Genomic DNA, 22,974 nt, shown 5'->3' on the forward strand with positions numbered 1-22,974 from the left:
TCACAGCACCATGGCCGGCAGGTGGTGCGCGGCGGCGGCGGCGGCGGCGGCGGCGGCGGCGGCGAGCGCGGGCGCGTGCGCGTGCGGCGCGGGCAGCGCGGGCGAGTGGGCCTGCAGCGCGGCGCTGGGCGGCCGGTGGCGCGCGCTCTTCTGGTGGGCGCGCAGGCCGGCCAGCTGCGAGTAGGCGCTCTGGCACACCTGGCACTTGTAGGGGCGTTCGCCCGTGTGCAGGCGCACGTGGTTGCGCAACGTGGACGACTGGCTGAAGCGGCGGTTGCAGAAGCGGCACACGAAGGGCTTGTCCAGCGTGTGGATGCGCATGTGCGAGCGCAGGTTGCTGCGCGAGTTGAAGCCGCGGTGGCAGATGACGCAGCGCATGCGGCCCGAGGTGCCAGCCGCCGGGTCCGCCGGGTGGAAGTCCTCTGGCCGCGCGGGCGGGGCCCGGGGGGGTCAGGCGGGGAGGGGGAGAGAGAGAGCAGCCTCGTTAGAACCCGCGCGGCCGCGGCCTGGTCTCCCCGTACCCCTCCCCCACGTGCGCCCCTCCCAGGGCCCAACCGCCTCCGATCGTTGGGTGGCCGCTGCTCAGATTGCTGGCGCTGGCAGAGGGGTGGTAGGGGCAGCAAGAGACCTGGCCTGGGATCAGATAGGAGCTGGACTCCAGACCATGCTGCGAGATCTCAGGGACTTAGTGACTTCGCTTGCGGAAACCTCAACCTTCTCATCCGTAAAATGGGAAGCTACTACGACCTCACGGGGCTATGCACGACTACACGAGATGATCACAGAAAACTGACGTCTTTGAAGATTACTCTGTATTGATCACTTTACCTGCCTGAGGCCGGATATGGGGAAGTACCAGGTTTATAGTAACCTTCCATCAATGGTAGTCACTGTTATAACTCCTCCTCTCCCCCCAAAACCTTTCATTTATTCATCCCACAAATATTTACTGAATGCCAACTATGTACCAGTGAACTGCACCTCACTTTTCTCATCCCTGAAATGGAAGTAATAATAGCATCACGCCCAAAAGGTTGCTGTAAGGATCAGAGAAATGGTTTGTGAAACATTAGCTGCAGAGCAAGCTCTGGATAAACAGTAGCTCCTGAGCCTCAGGTTCATCCTCTAAAAATAAGGATAACCAAATATCACAAGGGTTTTATGAGGACCCATGTGGGATGACACCTGTAGAAGGTTTAGCCCAATACTTGGCAGGAAATAGGTCTTGAGCAAATGGTCTCTACCGTGATACCAGCGCCCCACCCCACCCCGCTGCAGCACACACACAGGCACACTCTGCTCTGCCTTCATTCAACAGGTTTATACTGAGCACCTACTCTGGGCCAGGCTCAGCACCAGGGACAGGGCAGGGAAATGTGGACTGTGAAGGCTGGAAGGGAGCTTAGAGATCATCTCGCCCAACATCCTTCCTTTACAGGTGGGTAAACTGAGCCATTTCCTAAGATTGCACAGCAGAACTGGGACTCAATCCAGTCTCCTACTGCCTGGCCCGTTGCTTCTCCACCACACGCTGCTGCTGCCTCCACCCAATCTGCCCCCAGACAGTCTGTCTTGTCCAAAATCAGAACTGTCTTCCATCTATGCCTGGACCATGGCAGCGGCTCCAGGGGCACTGGCCTCCTTGAACCAGTAAGTCCCATGTGCTTGATGCTGCTGGACGTGGAACCAGAGTCCCCAGAGGCCAGGAGCCTCCCTGCCAAATACACACACACACACACACACACACACACACACACACACACACACTCACTGTCTCTCTCTCTGGCTTCCGTGGCTCCCTTGTCATTGTGGCCTCATGGGGACTACCTACCATGCTTGTTCTTTTTCTGCTCCTCCCCCAGCCCAGGCACACCAGGGATCCCCAGGAAGGTGTTGTGTGAGTTTCCATACCACACCAGCAGCTCCTGGTCTGGAGGGATCATCTGTAGGGAAGGAGGCAAAAGGAGATCAGGAAGGCAGCAGCCCGGGGGCGGGGGGGTGGGGTGGGGTTTCCCTCACAGCCAGGAGGGGCTGTCCTGGTGCCCACCTTGGAGATGTGGATACAGTCTCAGTCCCAAGAAAGGCACACTTGTGTCCCTTTCCTCCAAGCTATCCCCGGCAAGCTTCACAGACATGGAAGGCCTTGAGTTGCTCTGCCCCTCTGCCCCCCTGTGCCAGGACTTCTCACTGTCGCTGTCCTGGCTCTGCTGCTGGGACCAGAGCTGTCTCCTGGCCACACAGGAGCTCCCAAACTGACAGCAATGGAACAGAAACCTTGCCGCAAGCAGAAGTAAAGGAAGAAGGAAAGCTAGAAAACTTTTCATTTCTCTCCGAGGGGAAGCAGAGTCAGCCAGCCCTCAGGTCTGTGGGGCTGAGCCAGACGTTCCCAAGGAGAGTGGCCTGCGGGGCACCCTGTGGTTCTCGGTTACACCCTGCCTGCTGATGTTCTGGAAATATCTCTTATCCAGAGCAACCACGAGGCAGCGCCACGTCACATACCCTTCTCTCCCCATCACAGGGCTCCGCCTGACTCCCTGTACGCAGCTAAAAAAGAAGCATTCAGTTCAGTGAACACCTCCACCTCCGGAAATACTGGGGCACACAGCCTTAAACAAGATTCGTTTGCCATGTCCTAGGTCTACGGCAGAGAACTCCACAAATGGTGACAGGGCTCTGCTGCTCCCAGGGGAAGACCGCCCCAGGGACACGGTGCCCGCGGTCAGGAGGGAGGGCTTTGCAGTGACAATCCAGGGAGGCAGTGGAAGGCCTGCTCCTGAGGTGAGGCTGACCCCGCCCTCTGGGACAGCCCAGGGGCCCGCCACACCTTTGGTGGAAGCCAGTTATTCCTCAAAGCAAAGAACCTTCAGGCTCCAGCCAGCTAGAGCAAATGAGAGAGGGGAAGGCCCATCGCCTCCCAAGGCCTGGACCCCGGAGGAGCTAGCTGTGGCACCCACCCTGGGGGTCACTCTCTGATCTGCCCAGAGAAAGGTGGATGCCGCCCCCCCGGGCAATGGCTGGCTTGTTTTCCTGGGGGGTCTTCTTTTAGTTGAAGTACAAAAGACCACGCAGGACTCCATCTAGGGCTGTCTGAAATCACACCAGAATAGGGCCCTTCTCCTTGGCCTCCACGGTCACAGAGAAAGCCCCCGCCCCTTCCCTTTTGTTCTGGCCTGAAGACCCCCGATCTGCTCGCCACACCTTCCTTCCTCTGGTCAGAGCCAGGAAGAGCCTCAGAGCATCACAGCCAGCCAGCCCTGCTGGACCCTGAAAGGAGAGGGAAGCAGAGACAGGAGGGGGCGGGAGAAGTGAAGCTCCAGGGGGCCTAGGCAACGTCCATCCCCCTAAGACTCATCCAGGGGTCACTGTGCCCCTTCCCAAGAGACCCTACAGCCCACGGGGTGTCACATCAAGCCTCGGGGACAGTGAGTGACGAAGAGCCGGGCAGAGGGTGCCACACCAGCTCGGACTGACGGGGTTAAATATGGAAAAACCAAATGCAGCCCCGGAACCCAAGGAAAATCAGGCCGTGCGTCAGAGAAAGCAGGCAGGTTAGAATCTGGCCCCACAGCGAGAGTCCTCGAGGCCTCTCTGGTCATTCACAGTCACGGCCGCTGCAAAGGAGGCCAGCGGGGGTCAGAGCTGGAGGCCCTGCTGGAGAAAGGGTGGAGCTGAGTTTTGTGAACCCCTTAGAAAAGAGGGTGATGGAGCTAAAATATTCAAGGTAAATTCACCGTGAAGGAAGCTGCTGAGAGATGGTGCCGGTGGGCCTTCGGTCGCCAGGTCCCTGGGTGACCCTAGGCAAACACTCTGTCTCTCTAAGCTTGTCTCCTGAAGTGAAGGGGGTGGAGAGCATGATCCCTGAGGCTCCCCCAACTCTAAGACTCTGATTATGTCACCTCTGACATTGTCCCAACCCCTGGCTTCAATTCTCAGACGACACCAGATGTTTATACATCATGGTTCTTCTAAAGCAACCAACCCCTCGTCCAACTGTCTGTACACTCCCCTTCCTTCCGGAGACCGTACTGCCGAGGTTCCTGGCTCAGGGCCTGGGCTCACACACGTCGGGGTCCGCTTGGGCTCCCCACCTGCTGAGCGTGTCACTCTGGGCAAGGTGTCTTCTGCCACTGGTCCTCAGTTTCCTCAACTGCAGAACAGGGACAGCCCCTTCTATAGCCTCACAGGGCGCTTGTCCGGGCTCAACGGGGCCATGCACTTAAAGCTGTTTGTACTATTTTCCGAGAGCTCATCAACCATCCAGAGAAGCTGGCGGCCATCTCTGGGACATGGGGTCCTTCAGTGACCATCAAGAGCGCAGGCTGGGGACTTCCCTGGCGGTCCAGCGGTGAGGACCCAGCGCTTTCACTGCTGAGGGCCTGGGTTCAATCGCTGGTCGGGGAATTAAGATCCCACAAGCCGCGCGGCGAAAAAAGAAGGAAGAAGCACAGGCTGGGCCCACATGCTCCCAGGACACCAGTGCCCCTCCGGTGCCACCTCTTCCCTGGCCCATCTGCCCGGGGCGGGGAGCACAGATGTGGGATGACAGGTTCAGCAAGTCGCCAGTGGGAGCTGCATCTCCAACCCCAGATGCAGTCTGGGAATCAAGTATCTAAGTCAACACCGGCCTTTTCATTTGAATTGACTAACAATTATTATTAAATATAAAACAGATATAACAGCAACAACAATCATGGTGGTGAATGAGAAGCCAAGAACGAACTCTGAATATTATTATTGAAAGTGGTGGTTGGGAATCATATTTTTAAAAGAAGAGCTTTAATACTGACTGCTTCCATATAGGCTGAGTCATGTATTTACTAACACATTTTTCAAATGTACTAAAAATTTTACTAGTGCATTTTTTTGTTGCTGTTGTTTGCAGTATGCGGGCCTCTTGTGGCCTCTCCCGTTGCAGAGCACAGGCTCCGGACGCGCAGGCTCAGCGGCCATGGCTCACGGGCCCAGCCGCTCCGCGGCATGTGGGATCTTCCCAGACCGGGGCACGAACCCGCGTCCCCTGCATCGGCAGGCGGACTCGCAACCACTGCGCCACCAGGGAAGCCCACTAGTGCATTTTAAACATTAAAACAGTGATACAGACACAAAGCAGTATATAAGGAAAAGTAACTCTCTCTCCCACTCAGGGCACCCAGCCGCTGTGGCCGGTTTTCTGCACATCTTTCCTCAGAAGGGTTTGTCGTTTTGAGACCAGTTTTTTTTTTTAATGCTGATTTAAGGTGCGTGAGGAACAGCATGACGGAGCGGAGTGACTTTCATTTTCTACAAGATGCATCTGATTTTTTAAGAATTAATGAGCACATATTACGTTTATACAAAAAAATATTTTTTAAAGAGAGAAAATCTATTAAAAAGAACCTACTAGAATTGAGAATGACACACATTCCCAGACAACAAGAAGCCTCCGGCTGTAAGGCAGCGCTGGGGAAGGCGGCCTCACCCGCACAGAGGCCGGGCACTAGAGTCTCTCTCTGCCCTTCAGAGCTCTGGGAAACCAGCAGCAGCTCCTGGCCTGGACCTCTGGCATCTGCTTGCTCCCAGACACCTCTCATGCAATGACCCCAGAGATGGAGACCAGGAGTGCCGGGGAGACCCACAGCCTCTTCCCTGAGATCTTAGTACCGTTGTCCAGAGGCTGCCAGGGTCCCGTCAGCCAATCACCTAAGAGCAAAGAACGGCCACGGTCCCGTGCAGGCCTCCTCAGTAGCCCTGTTTCTTTATGGCCAACACTCTGGCCTGGCCCAGCCAGGGCTTTCCACGGGGGCTCGGAGAAGGAGTATCAGCTGCTCATCTACTTTTCTGGGGATCCGAGACTGGCTCAGGGTACACAATAAACACAGCAATTCCCAAAGAAATGAATCCTGTCCCATAAAATCCACATCATCAAGACACGGGGTGAGTATCAGCGCCTGACTCCTTGGTTGACAAATTATATAATCTCCCAACTGGTGCCTCTTCACCTTCCCTGTTGGCCCAGAAGTTCTGTCCTGACCCATTTCTGAATTTTTATTATCAGTTGAAAACGTTTGGGGGTTTCGGTTTGTTTTCCTAATACAAATTCATGTCACAGTATTGAACGTGCTCCCAGGAGGCTCTGACGTCCTCCCCGTCCTCCCGGTGGTACAGAAGCCCTCATCTAGAAGGACCTCAGTGTCATCTGGACGAATATCAATTTCCATTGTACCACAGATGTCCCAACACACCAATTAATAGAGTTCCAGCAAAGGGATATTGGCCAGGGAGGTCCCACGGTATGGTGACCAAGGGCTCCACCGTGGGGTCCCACAGGTCTGGATTCAAATCACAGCTCAACAATCTCCCAAGATCTCCCTGAACCTTAGTTTCAACGTCATTAAAACAGGGATAGTGATAGCACCAGACTGAGTGGATTCGATTTTTTCAAAGTCGCTAAGACCCTTAGCACAGAGCAGACGGCAGCATCATTAATTATGCTTATTATTAAAAACCGAAGTGCCTAACGGCACCCATCGGTGAGGAAGATCAAAAGGAAAATGGTGCTTTGCCCTCACAGAGCTAAGAAAAAGAGAGATGGGGCTATGAGGCTCCAGGGGAAAAAAAACCCCAAAACAAACCTCAATTGCCTGAAATGAGAAGCAAAGCAGCTGAAAGACAAAGCCCACGCTTCAGGGCACAGCCATTTGCCAAAACCTCGGGAGGGGAAAAGCCTGGGAATTCTCTTCCCAGTTCCAAAATGCAAAATTTTCATAGCTTATTCCTAAATCGTTTTCTTGTGTTGAGTTTTGGGGTCAAAGTTCTTGCTTCCCTGGGGCAGCTGGTTTCTTTGCCGGTTTTGTTTTCTTGGGAGAAAAGCGTCCGTGGGTCCATTTTCAACCCAGCCCCCATCACCTGGAGAAAGACTTATTCATTCAACATTTAGTGCCCATTTGCTATGTGCTGGGCACTTTCTAGAAATGTCATTTTAGGCACCTGAGGTTGAAGATAGCGAGGGGAGAGCCTGGGATAACATGTTGGTAGATCGGCCTAGGAATTCTGCACAGACTGGCCGGCCTGGAGAGCCATCACCCTCGTCTCCCTTTGGACGGCTGTTAATTTTGTATTTGTGGGAAATCTTAGAGCAGCCGTAGTATATTCTGCTTACTGAATGAAGATGTTTCTTCTCACTTTTTTTTGGCAAGCAATGGGTTACTGTTATGAAATATACACAGTGGTTCTGAGTGACGGAAAGATTAAGAAAACAGGTCATGGCACAGACCCTTCTTGGCTCACACACACGCGCAGAACAAACAGCCCACGAATTCGAGAGGCGTCCGGGGAGTGGCCTGGAGCAGCAGAAATGTCTTCTGGACAAGCCCTGCTGCACGGTGCTCACACACACCTGGACACACAGCTGGTCTGGTAAGTGGCATCTGACATTTTGACACACGGCTTTAAGAAAGTTGCCACCACGAAAAATGTACCTAACTTCACTTATTAAAAGTAAAGTGGGCGGTATTTTGCGTTTCCTTATTCGTCACTCCGGCACTCGGCTTGCTAACTCTGTGAAAGCATGAAGAGCTAAACCGGTGGTATCTACTTATCTTGACCATATACGGTAGATTTTCCCAATCCTCTTTTTTCAACTTAAATTCCTGATCAGATGTCGATGACTTTTAAAAAAATCTTATAAACTTAGATTCCTCCATGGAGATGCACTTCAGCCACCTTGTCCTCCGACTCTGAATCTCTGTATAAACGTCTATTAATATTTCCTGACTCTGTTCAGCTCTCCTCAGCCATGTGACCTGAACAGCAAGATGAGACTCAGGCCTCCGCATCCGACGCCGTGGGGAGTCCTTTTGCCAAAATCATACCAGCATCCTTACCCTCTCTCCTGTGTGTAAGCATGTGTGTGTGTGAGCGTGCGTGTGTCTGCGTGGAGGGATGGAATGATTGGGTGTCCCCCATCTCATCTGTTTCAGGGGGGCCGGGAAGCAGTGTGCAGATGTGAGGACATGTGTGAGGTGGAGCGGGTAAAGGGGGGCGCTCTCTGCCAGGGGTGAGGTTCAGCCACACATGAGGCTGACCCTAGGATGTCTAAGGGGAGGCCCTTGCTCCCATAGGGTGGCAGCCCAGCCAACAGTCTCAGGAAACACCTCTGTCCTCAGCCTGGGCCACCGTCAGTCCTATCCTCGCACTGTCCCACCTCACCTGAACCCCAGTCCAAGAACGGCTCACCTTTCTTTTTTTTTTCTTTTGTGCCGCACAGCTTTCGGGATCTTAGTTCCCTGACCAGGGATTGAACCCAGGCCCCAGCAGGGGAAGCACCGAGTCCTAACCACTGGACCGCCAGGGAAGTCCCAACCTTTCTTTACCCCTCTTGGTTCTCCTGAGGTCCAGCCCTTGGCTGGACCACACCAGGGCCCAGGCAAAGACCATTCTGTTGTCACTCCTGGAAGATTCCCAGGGGCCTGGTTATTGAGGGACAACTGTCCAGTGCCCCTCGGGGCCTTAGAAAGACATGGGGCTCTGAGTTACAGGAAGAAAACGGACTAAAGGAAAGGAGAGTCATTCTCTGGCCTGGGGCGGGGGGCTCCTTCAGAACACCCCCAAACTCAGCCAAGCCTAGCCGCACCCCAAGGGGCACCGTGCTTCTCCCTCCACAGAGGAGCAGAAGTGTGGGGTCCAGAGGACTACTGGGGGAAGAGCCCCACCACCCGTGCAGAGCACTCGCCACCAACCTGCCACAGGGAAGCTGGGCTGCCTGCCCCGTCCTGGGCTGGACGCTGAGCAAATGTCCTGCCAAGAGACAACGTGCAGGGAGGGTCCTCACAGCATGGCTGCCTCGGCTACCGCCTCCCGGCTACCACCACTCGGCCTGCTCTGTGCTCTCATCATCTCCCCGAACACCGTGAGCCTGTCTGCCTCTGCCCAAGCGTTTCCCCACTGGGGACACCTCCTTTCCCCATCCCGCCTGAACCTCTCCCTGCCCTGGGCCTGGCCAGCTCCTCTGACAGCCCCTCCCACCCACCACGGGATATGCTATTTAATCTCTCCCTCTCTCTCTCGTCTGAGAAGCTTCGCCCAGCTCAGACATTAGTGTTAGCGTCCCTCACAAATGCTCAGACATTAGTGTTAGCGTCCCTCACAAACGCCCATGGAAGCCGCTGAGTCTGCCACTCATCAAGTGAGACCCAGCACACTGGAGGTAATCACAGAACCCTCCCTTGTGGATTCAACACGTGAGGATTAGATACGATAATGCGCATACAGTGTCTAGGAAAAGCCTGACAAGTGATCAGGATGCGAGAGCTGAGATTAGAGTCGCGCGTGGTCCACGCGTCACTGGTGACGGGCAAGGCACAGCCAAAATGCTGCCGACACAACGCCCTCTCTCCCCCCCAGACGCTTTCCCTGGGCCGCCTTCTGGTGTCTTTCCCTCTGTATTTCTATGGCTTCTCAACCCCAGCACCCCCTCAGCAGTTATCCGGGGACCCCAGTGGAGGTGCACATGAGATCCACGATGGCATAAAGTGGAAAGTTCTGTCCTTTCTGATCTACGGCAGAAAGCTTGCCCTGGAGGTCGTGCTCCCAGAGACAGTGATGCATGGGCCTCAGTCCTCCAGCCTGGGCAGGGCCAGCTGGGCCAGCGCGTACGCCCCTCTCTCCACCTCAGTCCCCCGCCCCCGCCAGCTGCGCGCGCCGCCCCCACATAGCAGCGCACACACTCACCTCAGCGGCTTTGTAGAAGATGCTGGTGCCGATCTGGACCACCTCCAGGTTCTGCTCTTGTTCGTTACGTGCGCACTTGATGTAGGTCATCCAGCTTCGGTGGTCCTCCTGGCTGGCGTCGATGAAGTAGCGCACCGTGCCATCCTCGTTGAACACCTGCGCGCAGGTGAATCGGGGGCCAGGTGAGGCGGGGCTGTGTCCTGTGTGCCGCCCGTGGCTAGGGCTATAGGCCCCAGGCTGGGCACATCCACACGCTCTCTCTCTCCATCCTCACAACAGCCCCAGGAAGTGGACGCAGCTATTACTGTCTTGGTTTTCCAGCCGGTGAAAGGGAGGCTCAGAGCAGTACAGTGACTCGCCTGAGGCCAGCTGGCTAGAAGTGGCCAACAGGGAGTCAGTCTCCAGGGCCCCACAGGCTCCTGCTGCCACGTCCTCCCCATCCCCAGATGCAAAGCATCTCCAAGAGATCACTGAGCACACAAAGTGACGTCCACTCCAGCTAGTTCTCCGGGGATGCGGAGGTGCTCCCCAAAGCTGCGGAGAGCACTGGCCAGGACCTCAGCGAGGGACATAGAAGAGCCTAGAAAGGGAAGGCTGGCTCACTGTGTCACCCTGGGCTGGCCCAGGCCCCCTTTGTGGGAGCTACCAATAGTACTCAGAAACCAAACTGGACCCCAACTTCCTAACCCAGCAACAACTGGAGATGGGAACCACGGCCCAGGCCTCCAGAGGTGGGAGGAGGTGAGGTTAGGAGAGGCCTCATGGCCCTCTGCTCTCTTCCTCTGATCCTGTGACCAGGTGCAGGATTTGGCCCATTCATCTCCTTAGTGGTCTGCCCGGTGGTGGGGAGCCATGGAGGAAGGAGGAGAAATGACATTAGGGAGAGGGTGCCTCAGCCTGGCCTCCTCAAGGTGAGACCCCCAAGAGGAGGAAGTGCTCTGGGAGGGGCTTTGTCCCAGGGGGGGCCGTCCCTGGCATCTGGCACCGTTGTGGGGGAGGAGGGTCAGAAGAGCCTGGATGGAAGGTCAGTTTCCTTCTGTAAAATGGGAATAATAACTCATGGGGCTGCTGAGAACATCTGGTGGAATGCAGGCCCGGCGCTCAGAAAGCCGCTTGCCAGTTAATCGGTGCTCATTTCCAAAGCCGTTATTCTGCTTGGCTTGGGAAGCCTGACTGCCAAGGAGCACAGGCTCCCTTCATCCTTCCTTCCAGCCACCCTCACCCCAAGGCCAGGGCTGGCTTTGAGGGGCTTTCCTTGCTACTTCTGGAGTGAGGGAAAGAATGCAGGTGGCTGGGCGGTGGCTCCCAGGAGTGGCTTGCCAGCTCTCCGTGGGACCCTGGGCAAAGGACATGGCCTCTCTGGGTCTCCGTGCCCTCCTCTAAGAAGCGGACCTAACAACGGACGTGATCCCTAGGGCCGGCCAGAGGAGAGCGCCTTCGCCTCGCGATTTGGGGAGGAACCTCCAGGCATCAGGCGGTAGGATCCGGCCTCAGGGAGCGTCAATGCCTGGCCCAAGGCGCCCGCAGCTTCCAGCGAGGGCGGAAGTAGCAGCCGGACGCCAGGGCCCCACCCGAAGCCCGCAGCCCGCAGCCCCGCAGCCCGCAGCCCCGCAGCCCGCAGCCCCGCAGCCCGCAGCCCCGCAGCCCGCGCGTACCTCCCACATGAGGTTGTTGTTCTTGCAGATGTCCACGTGCTCCGGGGCAATGACGCGGCCGGTGAAGGGGCCCATCTCTGTGCCCGCCTTGATCCACGTCTTGGAGAAGATGCCGAGGCCCTCGCCGGGGATGGAGCTCTGCGCGATGATCACCTCGGCCGGCAGCACCAGGCTGGACAGCTTCTGAACCTCTGCGGCCGCCGGGCATGGGGACTGGGTCAGAGCCTGAGGCAGGGGAGGCCCGGCTCTTCCCCGGGGGTGGAGGCTCAGCGACCCGAGTCTCCTCTGATTGCAACCCGGGGACCCTCCGAAAGCAAGGGGTGCTTTGGGACTCATTTCGAGGAGAGCTTTTTGCTTTTTTGTTTGCATTTGTTTTTGTTTTTAGTCTCTCCACGAATTCTCAAAGCATCCACAACCTCCCCTGCCCTCCACCCTGGCAAAGTTTAAGAACTACTGAGCCGACCGCAGTGCGTGGCTTTACCAATGGGTAAACTGAGGCCCGCTCCCACGAGGGGGTGACGGCCCAGCCAAGACTCCTTCGCCCTGTCTGGTTCTGGGCCGATCGTGCGTCGCACGGCGCTCACTGCGCGTCGCGGCACCGAGCACAGGGCACTGTCGGAGGACCCAGGACGCGGTCAGGGCTTCTGACTCCTTTCGCGGTGCGGGGTGGGGCGGGCCTCGCGCCCGGGGCGGGCTGGCAGCGCCCGGAAGGGAAGTCTAGTTTCGAGGCGGCGGAAGCTCAAAAGAAACGCGGGCGACGGCGGGCCGTGTCTCGCGCTCTCTGGGTGACCCCGGGCGCGCCTGGGTCCCTCGCTGCCGCCAGGATCCGGGGTGCCAGGAAGGGCAGTGCCCGGATCGAGGCGAGCCGCGCAGTCGCCTCTCTGGGCGGACAAGAGCCGGGGCGGCCCGCAACCTCCGGGGGTCCCCCCGCCTGGTCGCGCAGCCGGAGTGGGAGCGGCGAGGCGCACAGGGGCGGCCTCCGTGTCTTACAAGGTCCCCCTCTAAGCTACCTGGGAAAATACCCGGCCAGCGAGCCAGCTGAAAGGGGGGGTTAAACGGTGTCCATTGCGGCGCGGCCGGCAATTTGTCACGCTGTTAAAGTGATCGCATTCATTCGGCTCCATTCGAAAGAAATTGCTAATTCTAAATTCATTAGCCCTGGAAGAATGCTGTAGCAGTAAATTGTAGCTCAATGCGGAGGGGACTTGTTTAAAAGGGGCCGAGGAATTCCCCTTACAAAAAGGGGGGATTAGATGGTTGACATAGCGTGAATGGAAGTGGAATTAGTCTGCACGGTAAATTAAGAGAGGAACAGAAATCGTAAAGGGGGAAAAGGGGGCGACGCGCAGAGATGCCAGCGCCGGGGAAAGATATTGTTTGCGGGTTGATGAATGAGGAGTAAGAACTTGAGACATCTTAAAGAAAAGAAACTTTTCTTACTCTCTCTTTCTCTCCGTCGCTCTCTCCGCGGCTTTCTCTCCCGTCCGCCCGCCCTCCGCCCCCTCCCCAGCCCCCGCTGCCTTTTAAAGTTCTTGGTTTAAGTGGGAACTTTCGCGGGTCAAGCCCAAGTTAACTAAATGAATTTAAAACCCCTTCTTTTTGAGTCAACTGCTATTACACGCCTAGTAAGGCTTTAAATGCCGGGAACCCGCCGGCTCTAAGGGGTGAGGGGCGGATGGGGAAGCGCGGGGGCGGCGCGCCCGGCCGCCTGGACGCCGAGATCTCTTCACCGTGCCGCGCGGGGTGGAGGTGCTCCCCGCCCCCGGCCCCTCCCCGCCCGGGCTTGGCTGCTCGCTCCCTGGTTCGGCTCGCGGGAAACTGAGTCACACGCAGCATCTGGTACGCCCAGATTGGCGCGAGCTGCTGCGACGCCCCGTGTCCCCGCCGCGTCCTGCGCGTGTGAGCCCGGGAATCAGGGGCCGCGGGGAGGAGGGGACGCGATCGGCCTCGACGGCGCGACTCACCGCCCGAGAAGGACTGCGCCAGGACCTCGGCGGTGAAGGCTGTCTTGGGGCTGGCGTGGTGGCTCTTGTCTTCGAAGAGCTGCTCGCCCAGCACGTTGCGCCAGCGGCCGTACAGGAAGCTGTGCAGGATGTCGGAGGTGATGACCTCTGCCAGCGCCAGCCCCGGCGCCTTCAGCCCTGTCTTGAGCACCAGGGCCTCAGCCGGGAGCACGGAGCCCATCATGGGCGGCCCGGGGCTCGCCGGCGCCGGGGACGGACGGCCGGACGGCCGGGCCGAGGCGGGTATGTGGTGGGCGAGTGGGGAGCACAGGGGCGAGAGAAGAGGGCTGTGATGGGGGAGGACGAGGACGCTGGAGGTAGTGGGAGGCGGGGGGCGGGGTGGCTGGGAGGAAAGTGAACGAGGGGGAGCGAGGCAGAAATGAAGAGAGAGGTGGAGAAATCTGCGGAGATGGCAGAGGCGGCGCGGAGGGCTGGAGAGCCAGGGGTGGAGGCGGAGGCGGGTGCGAGGAGGGGGGCGGTGCGGGGTGGGTGGGAGGCGGGTGGCTTCAGAGAAACGGCGGCCAGGGGCTCTCGGCCGCGCGCTCGCCTCTCGCACACCCGGCCCGGACGGTCTTCCCCTTGGCAAAATCTCAGCGCCTTTATAGGAGCCGCAGTGACCCTCCTAATTGGTTATTAATGACCCCCTGACGTCGGAGGACAGACTTGTTGTACCCGGCCCGGCTCGAGGAGCCTCCGCCGCGAGAGCTCGAGGGGCGGGGGCGCTCGGGCCGCTCGGAACATTCCCCCCTGCGTCCTCCCGCCCCGCCCCGGCCCTTCCACCCCCCTCCTCTTCCTCCTCCTCTCCCCGTGGGAAGTGCCGGGCAGGGAGGGAGGCTCAGCCCGGGGCGAGGAGAGGAGGGGACAGAGCAGGGCAGGGGGAGCTGCGAGGATCGCTCGGACTCCGGGGACCAGACTAGGCCGGAGGGGACGCCTGGCCTCGGGCCCCGCGCTCAGCCGCTATCCTAGGCCGGCTCTGCGCTCAGCATCCCTGGCCGGCCGGGCCGGCATTCACCTCCCCTACGCTCCCTGGCCCGCCCGGCCCGCCGGGTCCCGCGCTCTCCCGGGCTCCACGCCCCAGACTGCGGTAGTCGCCCTGGAGCCAGCAGGCCCGGCGCAGGCCGCGCTGAACACCTTCGCAGCAGGCGCTGCGGAGGCCTGCTCTTCGCTTCAAACGGGCCGATGCAGCCGCCCTGCTCGCTGCCCGTGGCCGGCTGTCAAACTCCTCCCTGGGCGGACAGGGCTGCGGGGCGGGGCTGCCGTCGGGGCTGAGCCCGGCCTGAGACGGCTTCGTAGGCGACCGTCTCCCGGTCCTAGGGGGCTAGGTCGGGGTCGGGAAGGGCAGACCGAAATCCGAGATAGCCGCGGGTCGCTTGGAAAAGGCTTTCCTTACGGAGGCAGGGGCACCGAAAGGGGTCTCCGGACCGTCGTGAATGGGAGCAGCGGCTGTGCCCTGGAGCGAACGCCCTCCGAATCTGCAGGCAGCCCCGGACCAGGCCGCTGTGCGCCCTCGGCTTAAGGCTCGAGCCTCCAGGCTCGGAGGCTCCTTCGCTCAGCTGCGACCTAGGGAGGCCCGCTGCGCCCTGCACTCCTTCCTTCTGGCCTCCTAGCTCTCACCCTTTCTCTTCTGGCCTCCCTCTTCCTCTCTCCCCTCTTCCCTACTCGCTTCCGCACCCCACCCCACCTCGACCTCGTCCCACCGGTAGACTTTCTTTGTGGAGGTTCCGAGGTACCCAGAGTGCCAGCGCGGTCTTTCCCCGGAGACAGGGAGCTGCTGGGCCCGGAGCCAAAGCGGGAAAGGTCACCACTTCCTGCGGGCTTTGCCGCCTCCCAGGGTTAGCCTCATCCCCACCTCAGCCCCAGACAAGGGGTGGGGAGCACAGGGACATCTCCATCTGCTGAACTCCTCAGCCCTCCCCCACGCCACCCCCCACCTCCCCGCAACGTCAGATTCCGATAATGGAGCCGGGTTTTCTGGACGTTCAGGGCAGTGCGTTGGGCTCACGGTTAGCTGGAGGATTCGGACTCCCCAGGCCTTGTCCTCAGAGAGGGGACTTGGGTGGAGGGGCAGGGGGCCTGGCCTTCCTACAAGGACTACCGTCCTCAGGCGCCTTGGCCAAGTGCTCCCTCCATCGCGGGATCCTGCCTTTGCTAAGCCAGCCTCACACCTGGCGGCCGCAGACACCCGGGCTCTGCGTACCCCGTTCCGGCCAGTGGTCTCCTGGCATCCCGGGGTCCGCATCGGGGCATAGAGTAAGGAAGGCAGCAACCACTGGCCTTCAGACCCAGAGCCCGGGTCACCTCGAGTCTGATGCCCAGGAGAAGCCGCACTGGGCAGCAGGGGCGACCGTCGGGCCCGGCGCCAGCAGAGGGCAGAGCTGCGGAGGAGCGAGGGCAGCCCACGGGTTACGGTCCCGGAACCTCAACTTTCTTCCAGACGTCGCCGGAGAGTCACACTGGCTCTGGCTTGGGCCCAGAGTTCGCGTCTGAGGAGGGCGGATGGACTCCGGGCATGGGAGCCTCACCCGCGCCTGGGCCTCGGCTTCTACAAAGACTTGATGGAGGGGAAGAGAGTCACCAGGAGCCGCAACCAACCTCAGCGCCTCCGGGAGACCAAGGAGGGATGAGGACTGCTGTGCGTCCTTGGGTCGGCCCTTCCCCTCTCTGAGCCTCACTGTCCTGATGTGTGCAATGGTTTGGGTTGGACTTTGTGAACTGAGGTTTCTTCCCGCCTTGTCTCTCTGGGTCAGGTCACTCTCCTCTGAAAGCCCCGAGGATTCCCAGCCCACACCCCACTGAGAAAAAGTCCTCAGCTCTGTGTGGTCCCTCCGTCCTGAGGGTGCAGCCTGTGGGTCCTGGACGCTAGCTCGGGGTCAGAAGATGAGAGGATCGAGGGTCCGGACTGCGGCCAGGGAGCCCTCTTCTTTCCCCTGGACCCGCAAACCCCGGGAGAGGTGCTGGGGGCGGGGCAGAAGCGGAGCCGGCCGCGAGCGTCTCCTCTAAGCCCTCAAGTTTTGTGCTTCTGTTTTAGCCGCAGACCTACCCGACCGCGCCCCAGGGAAAAGGGGATCTGTAGGGAGCGCCCCAGTCTCAGGGCCCATTGGAATTGGGGAGCAAGGCCCCCCGCGCTGGCATCTCCCCTCGCTGAGATCGCGAGGGAAAACACAGCACGTTCTGGGGTTTCTCCGCGGATAAGCCGTGTAGATCTCCGCGGGGCCCGGGCGCGGAGTGTACCCGCGCCAAGCCCCCTCCCCTAGCCGCGGCGGCCTGAACTCGCAGGCGCCGCCCCCCTCGCGGCCGCGGGCCGCCGCTCCGAGCTCTCTTCAATATTCATGGACGTTAATAGAGAGGCCCCCAGTATATCGGTCCATTGTGGGCGGCTCGTAGGGCTTGAATAGGCCCCGGCCCCCTTTCTTCGGCGCGGCTTCCCGAGGGGCCAGGCCAGGAGTGAATGGCCCCGCTTCCCGCCCCGCGCCCCCTCCCCCTTGCGGGAAGAACATCTTTATCCCCGCCGCCGCCGCCGCCGCCCGGGCCCCCATTCACGCGGCCCGGGCTCCGGGCGGAACGAATCAATCGGCCGCGGCTCTTCGGAGGTCAGCCTCATAGCCCTGGCACCCCCGTCTCCTCGCGCCCACGGGAGTGGAGAGAGGGAGGCGGCGGCAGGCCGACGGACCCACGGGCTGAGGGGCATTGGGTGGGCGGGGAGGTGGCAAGGGCACGGGGACATCGGGAGGGGTGGCCGGGCCGGGGCAGGTGAAGAGGGCCTCAGTGCCCCGCGGCCGCTGGAAGCCGGCTGACCTCTCCTTGTTGCCCTGCGCAGGGCGGATCGCGGAGAGAACCGGGGCCGCTGCCCAAGCCCGGAGACCTGTCCTACCTCCCCTCGAGGCACCCGCACTGGCCCCTTCGGGTCCGGCGGCCGCACCCGCAAGGCCCAGGGCACGGGGTGGGGGGGTCAGCCTAGGACTCCCCAGGCCACGCTTCTCGGCCCGCAGGGCACTTCCGTTCTCGCCTGTGCGCCCAGGTCCGGACAGCGCTCTTCCAGGGGCGTTCGGAGGGGAGGCCGGGTTCCTGGCTTCCGCGCCCTCGCTCGGCGTCCCGGCCCAGGTGGAGGGGGCGCTCGTCGGTCAGGCGGGGCCAAGGCGCACGGGTCCCCGCCCCTCCCGCCCCGCCGGCCCTAGGAGGCGCAGAAAGGAGCCCATTGTCCGCCGGGAAATACATTTTTGGGGGCCGAGTGAAAGCCCGTCTTTCTTTTGAACTTTAGAAGAAAGTCTTCTGCCTCGCCCCTCGGAGGGAAAGATTTGTTCCCACCTCCCGGGGGCCCCGCGCGCCTCCTCCTCCCGAAACATCTGCCAGGGGAAAATCCACCCTGGAGGGCAGATCGCGCTCGCTTTAAGCCCCTCGAACTCATTAAAAAGTTATTAGCGGCGGGGGCAGGTCCCGCGCAGGTATCGATCGGCCAGAATGAGCCAGAGGAAGAAAAGGCGAAGAATGTGGACGAGCGGCGCCCCGACCCCCTGCCCCGGTCCCCCGGCCTCCGGCGCTTCAGCCCCAAGGTGGGAGTGGGGCCCCTGCGCCGTCCGCGCGTCTCGCGGTCCGCGTGTCCGGCTGCCTCCGGCGGCTACTCGCCCCTCCCCTGCCCGGCGCCCCCGCCCCTCCTCCCGCACGCGAGTTCCCGTCACCTCCCGCCACTTCCCTCCTCCGCTTCTCGCGCCGCCGTCGCGCGTCCCCCATCCACTTCTCTCCTCCTCTCCCTCATTCCTCTGCGCCTCTCCATTTTCGCGGGCGCTCCGGCTCCCGCTCCGGCTTTCTCACACCCTCTGGGCTTCCTCCTCCCATTTCTCTGTGTTGCTGTCTGAGCCTCAAAATCTGTCTGGTGGCCCGCGTGGCCTAGGGAAATTCCTTCCCTGCGTGGGGCCCGTGTGCCCCCTCCCGCCTTCCCGCGGGACGATTCGGGGCTCCGGGGGCGCCCCGGCTCGCGCGTACAAAGGAGCGACCGCTGCCGAGGTGGGGTGGGAGGCGCGGGCCGCAGAGACAGTTTCAGTCGACGTGACTCGGGCCGGCCAGCGCAGGGCCGCAGCGCAGCGCAGTGGCGGCCGCAGCGCCGTGAAGGGGGACAGCGCCCCTTCCTCAATCTAATTAGCCTCCGTGGCCGCGGAGAGACAAAGGCGCGCCTCAGGGCGCCCACGTCGAGCGCGTCGGCGCGGAGCCGGCGCCCCGGCCGGCAGGTGACTGCCACGCGAGCCTCTCTGGGCGCTGAGGCCCGAGTGCCCCCTCTCCTGAGCCTCCGGGAACCTCCTCCAGCGTCTCCCAAGCCCGGACCCCCAGGCCCACCTTTGCCACCGCTAGAGTCCTGGCCGATCAAGGCGGCGGGACGGAGGGGTGAGGCATTTCGGGAGGCTGGACCTCCAGGGGGACGCGGCACGGCTTCGGGAGGCATAGTGGGGCCGAGGTGGAGGGAGACTGTGGCAGAGACGCCGAGATGGAAGGATCCAGATAAAAATCAGTCTGAGACCTGGAGACACAAGGACACAGAGAAATGAAGGAAGTGGAGGCAGGCATTCCAAAGGAGCCCGAGGCTTGGGGAGATTTCTTTGAGAGTTAGAGAGGCAGGAATGGGGAGGAATGGGGGTGCCTCAGACAGAGACTGGGGGAGGGTGTGGGAGTGGGGGAGGGGCCGATGAAAACAGGCAGGAAAGATGAAGGGGGGCGTCGGGTGGGGTAGGTGGGAGACGGGCGGGCCCCTTCCCTGCCCGTCTTTCTCCAGGCCCTCTCGCCTGGCCCCTCACCCTCACCAGCTCTCTGACCCTCCTGTGAGTCTAGGGGCAGCCAGAAGGAACCATCCCTGACTCACTCATGCCCCTTCCTTTCTCCAGAGGCCCTTCCTACCCCACACTCAGCCTGCTGGCCTTCCTCCTCCATCTCCGGGCCCTTGCACCTGCTCATCCTACCCCTGGGATGTCCCCAGAGCAGAGAGGGTTGGCACAGGGAGTTGAGCCCTAAAGGTGCAGCTCCCTGCCACCACCACTGCCACCCACACCATCTCCGGCCTCATGGGGAATCCTGGAGGCCCTGGTCATTCCTTTGTTCCAGAAATATTTATTGAGTACCTATGTGTGCCAGGCTCTGGGCAAGCCCTGGGGGGAGCAGGTGACCAGGGCAGACCCAGTCCTTGCTTTCTCTGACCAGCTTCCGGGGTGGGGCACACTCCGGTGGGGCCAGAGGTGGTGGCAGCCTCTCCCAGGCACCTCTCTGGCTCTGATGCCTCTGTCCAAGTGGCCTCATCTGTAAAGTGGGGACAATCACCTGCCTGTCTCATGCAGCCTGATGTGCCCGGTGTGGAGCTGACACTGAGGAGATGCCTGTGGCTGTCGTCTCCATTCTCGTCCCCTCTCCAAAGACCACTTGGCCCATGTACGGGTTCACTGACCCCATCAGGAGATGCCCCAGGCACCAGAGACCTGAGGATGCGAGTCCAATTCTGACTCCAGCAGGTACTGTCCGGGAGCCAAGGCACTCACTTTCCCTCTCTGAGCCTCAGTTTATCTGCAAAATGGGGATAAGAATAGAAACTCCATTGGGAGAGCTGTCATGAGAGAGAAAAGACATCATGCGTGAAAAGCTCATAGGATAGAGAATGTACTTGATATATCGAACACATTAGCAACTTATTACATTTAAAAGTAACGGGCTTCTCTGGTGGTCCAGTGGCTAGGAATTGGCCTGCCAATGCAGGGGACACGGGTTTGAGCCCTGGTCCGGGAAGATCCCACGTGCCTCGGAGCAACTAAGTCCGTGCGCCACAACTACTGAGCCTGAGCTCTAGAGCCCGCGAGCCACAGCTACTGAAGACCGCGCACCTAGAGCCCGTGCTCTGCAATAAGAGAAGCCACCGCAATAAGAAGCCCACACACCGCGACGAAGAGTAGCCCCCGCTCACCGCAACTAAAGAAAGCACGCGCGCAGCAACGAAGACACAAGACAACCAAAAATAAATAAATTAATTAATTAAAAAAAAAAAGTAACACATGTCCATGCTTGAAATTTTGGGAAATATAAAAGTACAAAAGTGGGTACCAAATACCGCCTACAAAGGGACATTGGAAACCATATGCTAAGGAAGTTGATCACTATGCTAAGGAGTCTGTGTTCCAGTCCATGTCTTACAAAAAGCAGTTGGAATGAAAACCACAACCACCACCACCACAATAATATAATTAACATTTGCTGGGCACTCACTAAGTATCAGTACTTTTAAGTATTTCACATGGATGTTTCTCAATCCATCCTCACCCCAACACACTGAGGTAGCTGCTATAATTATCTCCATTTACCAGAAGGGCAAACAGGCACAGAGAAGTTTTAGGTGTCTTAGGAACACTTCTGGTCCCATCCACAGTGGACCTGACCTCAATGGCTCCTGTAGGAAGTGGGTTATTTTCTCACAAAACAGATTGCAGAGGTAAGTAGGCATAAGTTTGCTTAGCATGTCAAGGACGAGAGGCCCGAGGTTCCCTCTGTTCTCATGGTCACAAGGTGGCTGCTGCAGCCCTGCCATCACAGGTGAAGGTGAAGGGGGCAGTGTCACTGACATGCCCATGGTCACACACAGTGAGCGAAGAGCAGAGCTGAGACTCAAACTCAGGCAACCTGACTCTAGGGCTGGGCCTCCACCACTGTCCCGTACAGCCTCCTGGCTGGGGCCGCTAAATCACAGTCGTGACTTAGGCGGACCCGTGCGCTGTCTGCCAATGCCGAGAGGCTGTTCCCGTGGTCAGGGAAGCACCTTTCACTTGCTGCGGAGGAACTAGGCATGAAGTGTACAGAGGTGAATAGGCCTGCTTCCAGGCAGGATGGCGTGAACAAGCTTGAAGGACGATGAGGCCTCTGGACTTGCTTACCTTCTCTGGGCGGCATGAAGGAGCTTCTGTGTCCCAGCAAAGTGACATCTGGGGACAGCCAGCCCCTGTCAAGCTGGCACAGCCAACAAGCTAGGGGAGCCCGGATCCTCTGAACCCTGGGGCCCGGTTAGGATGTGGGAAGAGAGGCCGAGGCCCAGCCACAGATGCTCCCACCTGAGTAGACATGAGCCAGTGGGACCGGTGTCCTCAGGCCTGAGAGGCTGAGCCAGAGGGACCCACTGCTGGGGACCAGGTCCGCCCAAGGCTTTTCTTTTCCTCCCATTCGTCCCAGCCAGGGCCCCAGACTCCCTGGGCCTCCCTGCCTCCAGCCTGTATCCTGTCCACAGAGAGATGCCTCTCCCGTAGCACCTGATCACCACTGCTGTCCTAGTTCCAAAACCATCGGCAGCACTGAGGATAAAGTGGCTCTGGCTCCCGCTGAGAGCTCCTTTTGCTCCTCTGCTGCACTGGACCAGGCACACGCACACGAGACTATGAACAGCTCATATAGCAACTCTGCAAGATAGGTCCCAACATTCACCCCATTTTACAGCAGAGGAAATGGAGGCTACGCGAGTAATGGATGCTCTCCAAGCCTGGGCCCTTCCCTTCTATGCCTTCCCTGCTCTCTACAGCCAGAGAAGAAAGCCCTCGGGGTTGTATCATCATATCCGTGCGCCCCATGCAAGCCAGACAAGAAAGCCCTCCACGTGCCCCCATGCAAGACTCTAGAGGTGTCAGGAAATGAATGTTAAACTGGGCTGGATGGAGATTTTTTTTTTAATTAACTAATTTTATTTTTGGCTGCGTTGGGTCTTCGTTGCTGTGGGCGGGCTTTCCCTAGTTGCTGTGAGCAGGGGCTACTCTTCGTTGCGGTGCGCGGGCTTCTCATTGAGGTGGCTTCTCTTGTTGTGGAGCACGGGCTCAAGGCGTGCGGGCTTCAGTAGTTGTGGCACGAGGGCTCAGTAGCTGTGGCTTGCTGGCTTAGTTGCTCGGCAGCATGTGGGATCTTCCCGGACCAGGGATCGAACCGATGTCCCCTGCATCGGCAGGTGGTTTCTTAACCACTGCGCCACCAGGGAAGGCCAAGATTTTTCAATGTTAGACTCATTTACATCCTCCCACCTCTTCCCTCCTCTTTGTCCAATGGCAGACTTTGGGCAATCAGGGAGGACAAACTCACCCGAAGACCAGTTAAATGAGCTATAGTTACAATGAAAGGGAAATGTGCTGCTCCAGGTGTCCAGTAAGTCACAAATCGTATTTATTCTGGAGGCTTCTGGACACCCCAGACTCTCAGAGCGTCGTGTATTTATTTTAATTATGCAAATATTTAATGCACACCCACAGGGTGCCGGGCTGGACCTGGAGGCTGGAGCATCAAGTAAGGGAGTGTCGTGTCCTGCAGCGTCAGTCCAACCCTGGTAGCTTCCAGTCCCAGAGACATTAGTTAAAGGTTGTTTAGTTCAACCAGTATCCACGAAGACCTCGCACTGTGCCAGGCTGTCTGAGCACTGAGAGGCTGCAAAGGACCCAGCTGGTCTCCACCCTCAAGATAGTGATGTTTTCTGAACAAGCCAGGCATATCCTCATGCCCAGGCTGAGAGATACTAGCTGGAGTTGTAGAATTCTTCTCCATGGGATTTCAAGGAGAAAAGTCTCGCCTCCTTGATCTCCAGCTGCTTGGAATGTCCTCTTCTTCTCTGCAGCTCT

General features: G+C 59.3%; 1 protein-coding gene across 1 annotated transcript; it reads right to left on the reverse strand.

Annotated features, from left to right (window-relative positions):
- PRDM12 (PR/SET domain 12) lies at window positions 1–13,550 on the reverse strand. The gene is made up of 5 exons (XM_060153287.1): window positions 13,328–13,550; window positions 11,364–11,554; window positions 9,709–9,864; window positions 1,832–1,943; window positions 1–422 (listed from the first exon to the last, which is right to left on the reverse strand). The coding sequence occupies exons 1-5, from the start codon at window positions 13,548–13,550 to the stop codon at window positions 1–3; spliced, it is 1,104 nt and encodes a 367-aa protein (XP_060009270.1).
- Window positions 13,551–22,974: the final 9,424 nt, after the last annotated feature.

This window comes from Lagenorhynchus albirostris, chromosome 7, assembly GCF_949774975.1.
Source record: "Lagenorhynchus albirostris chromosome 7, mLagAlb1.1, whole genome shotgun sequence".
In the NCBI taxonomy this organism is placed as follows: domain Eukaryota; kingdom Metazoa; phylum Chordata; class Mammalia; order Artiodactyla; family Delphinidae; genus Lagenorhynchus; species Lagenorhynchus albirostris.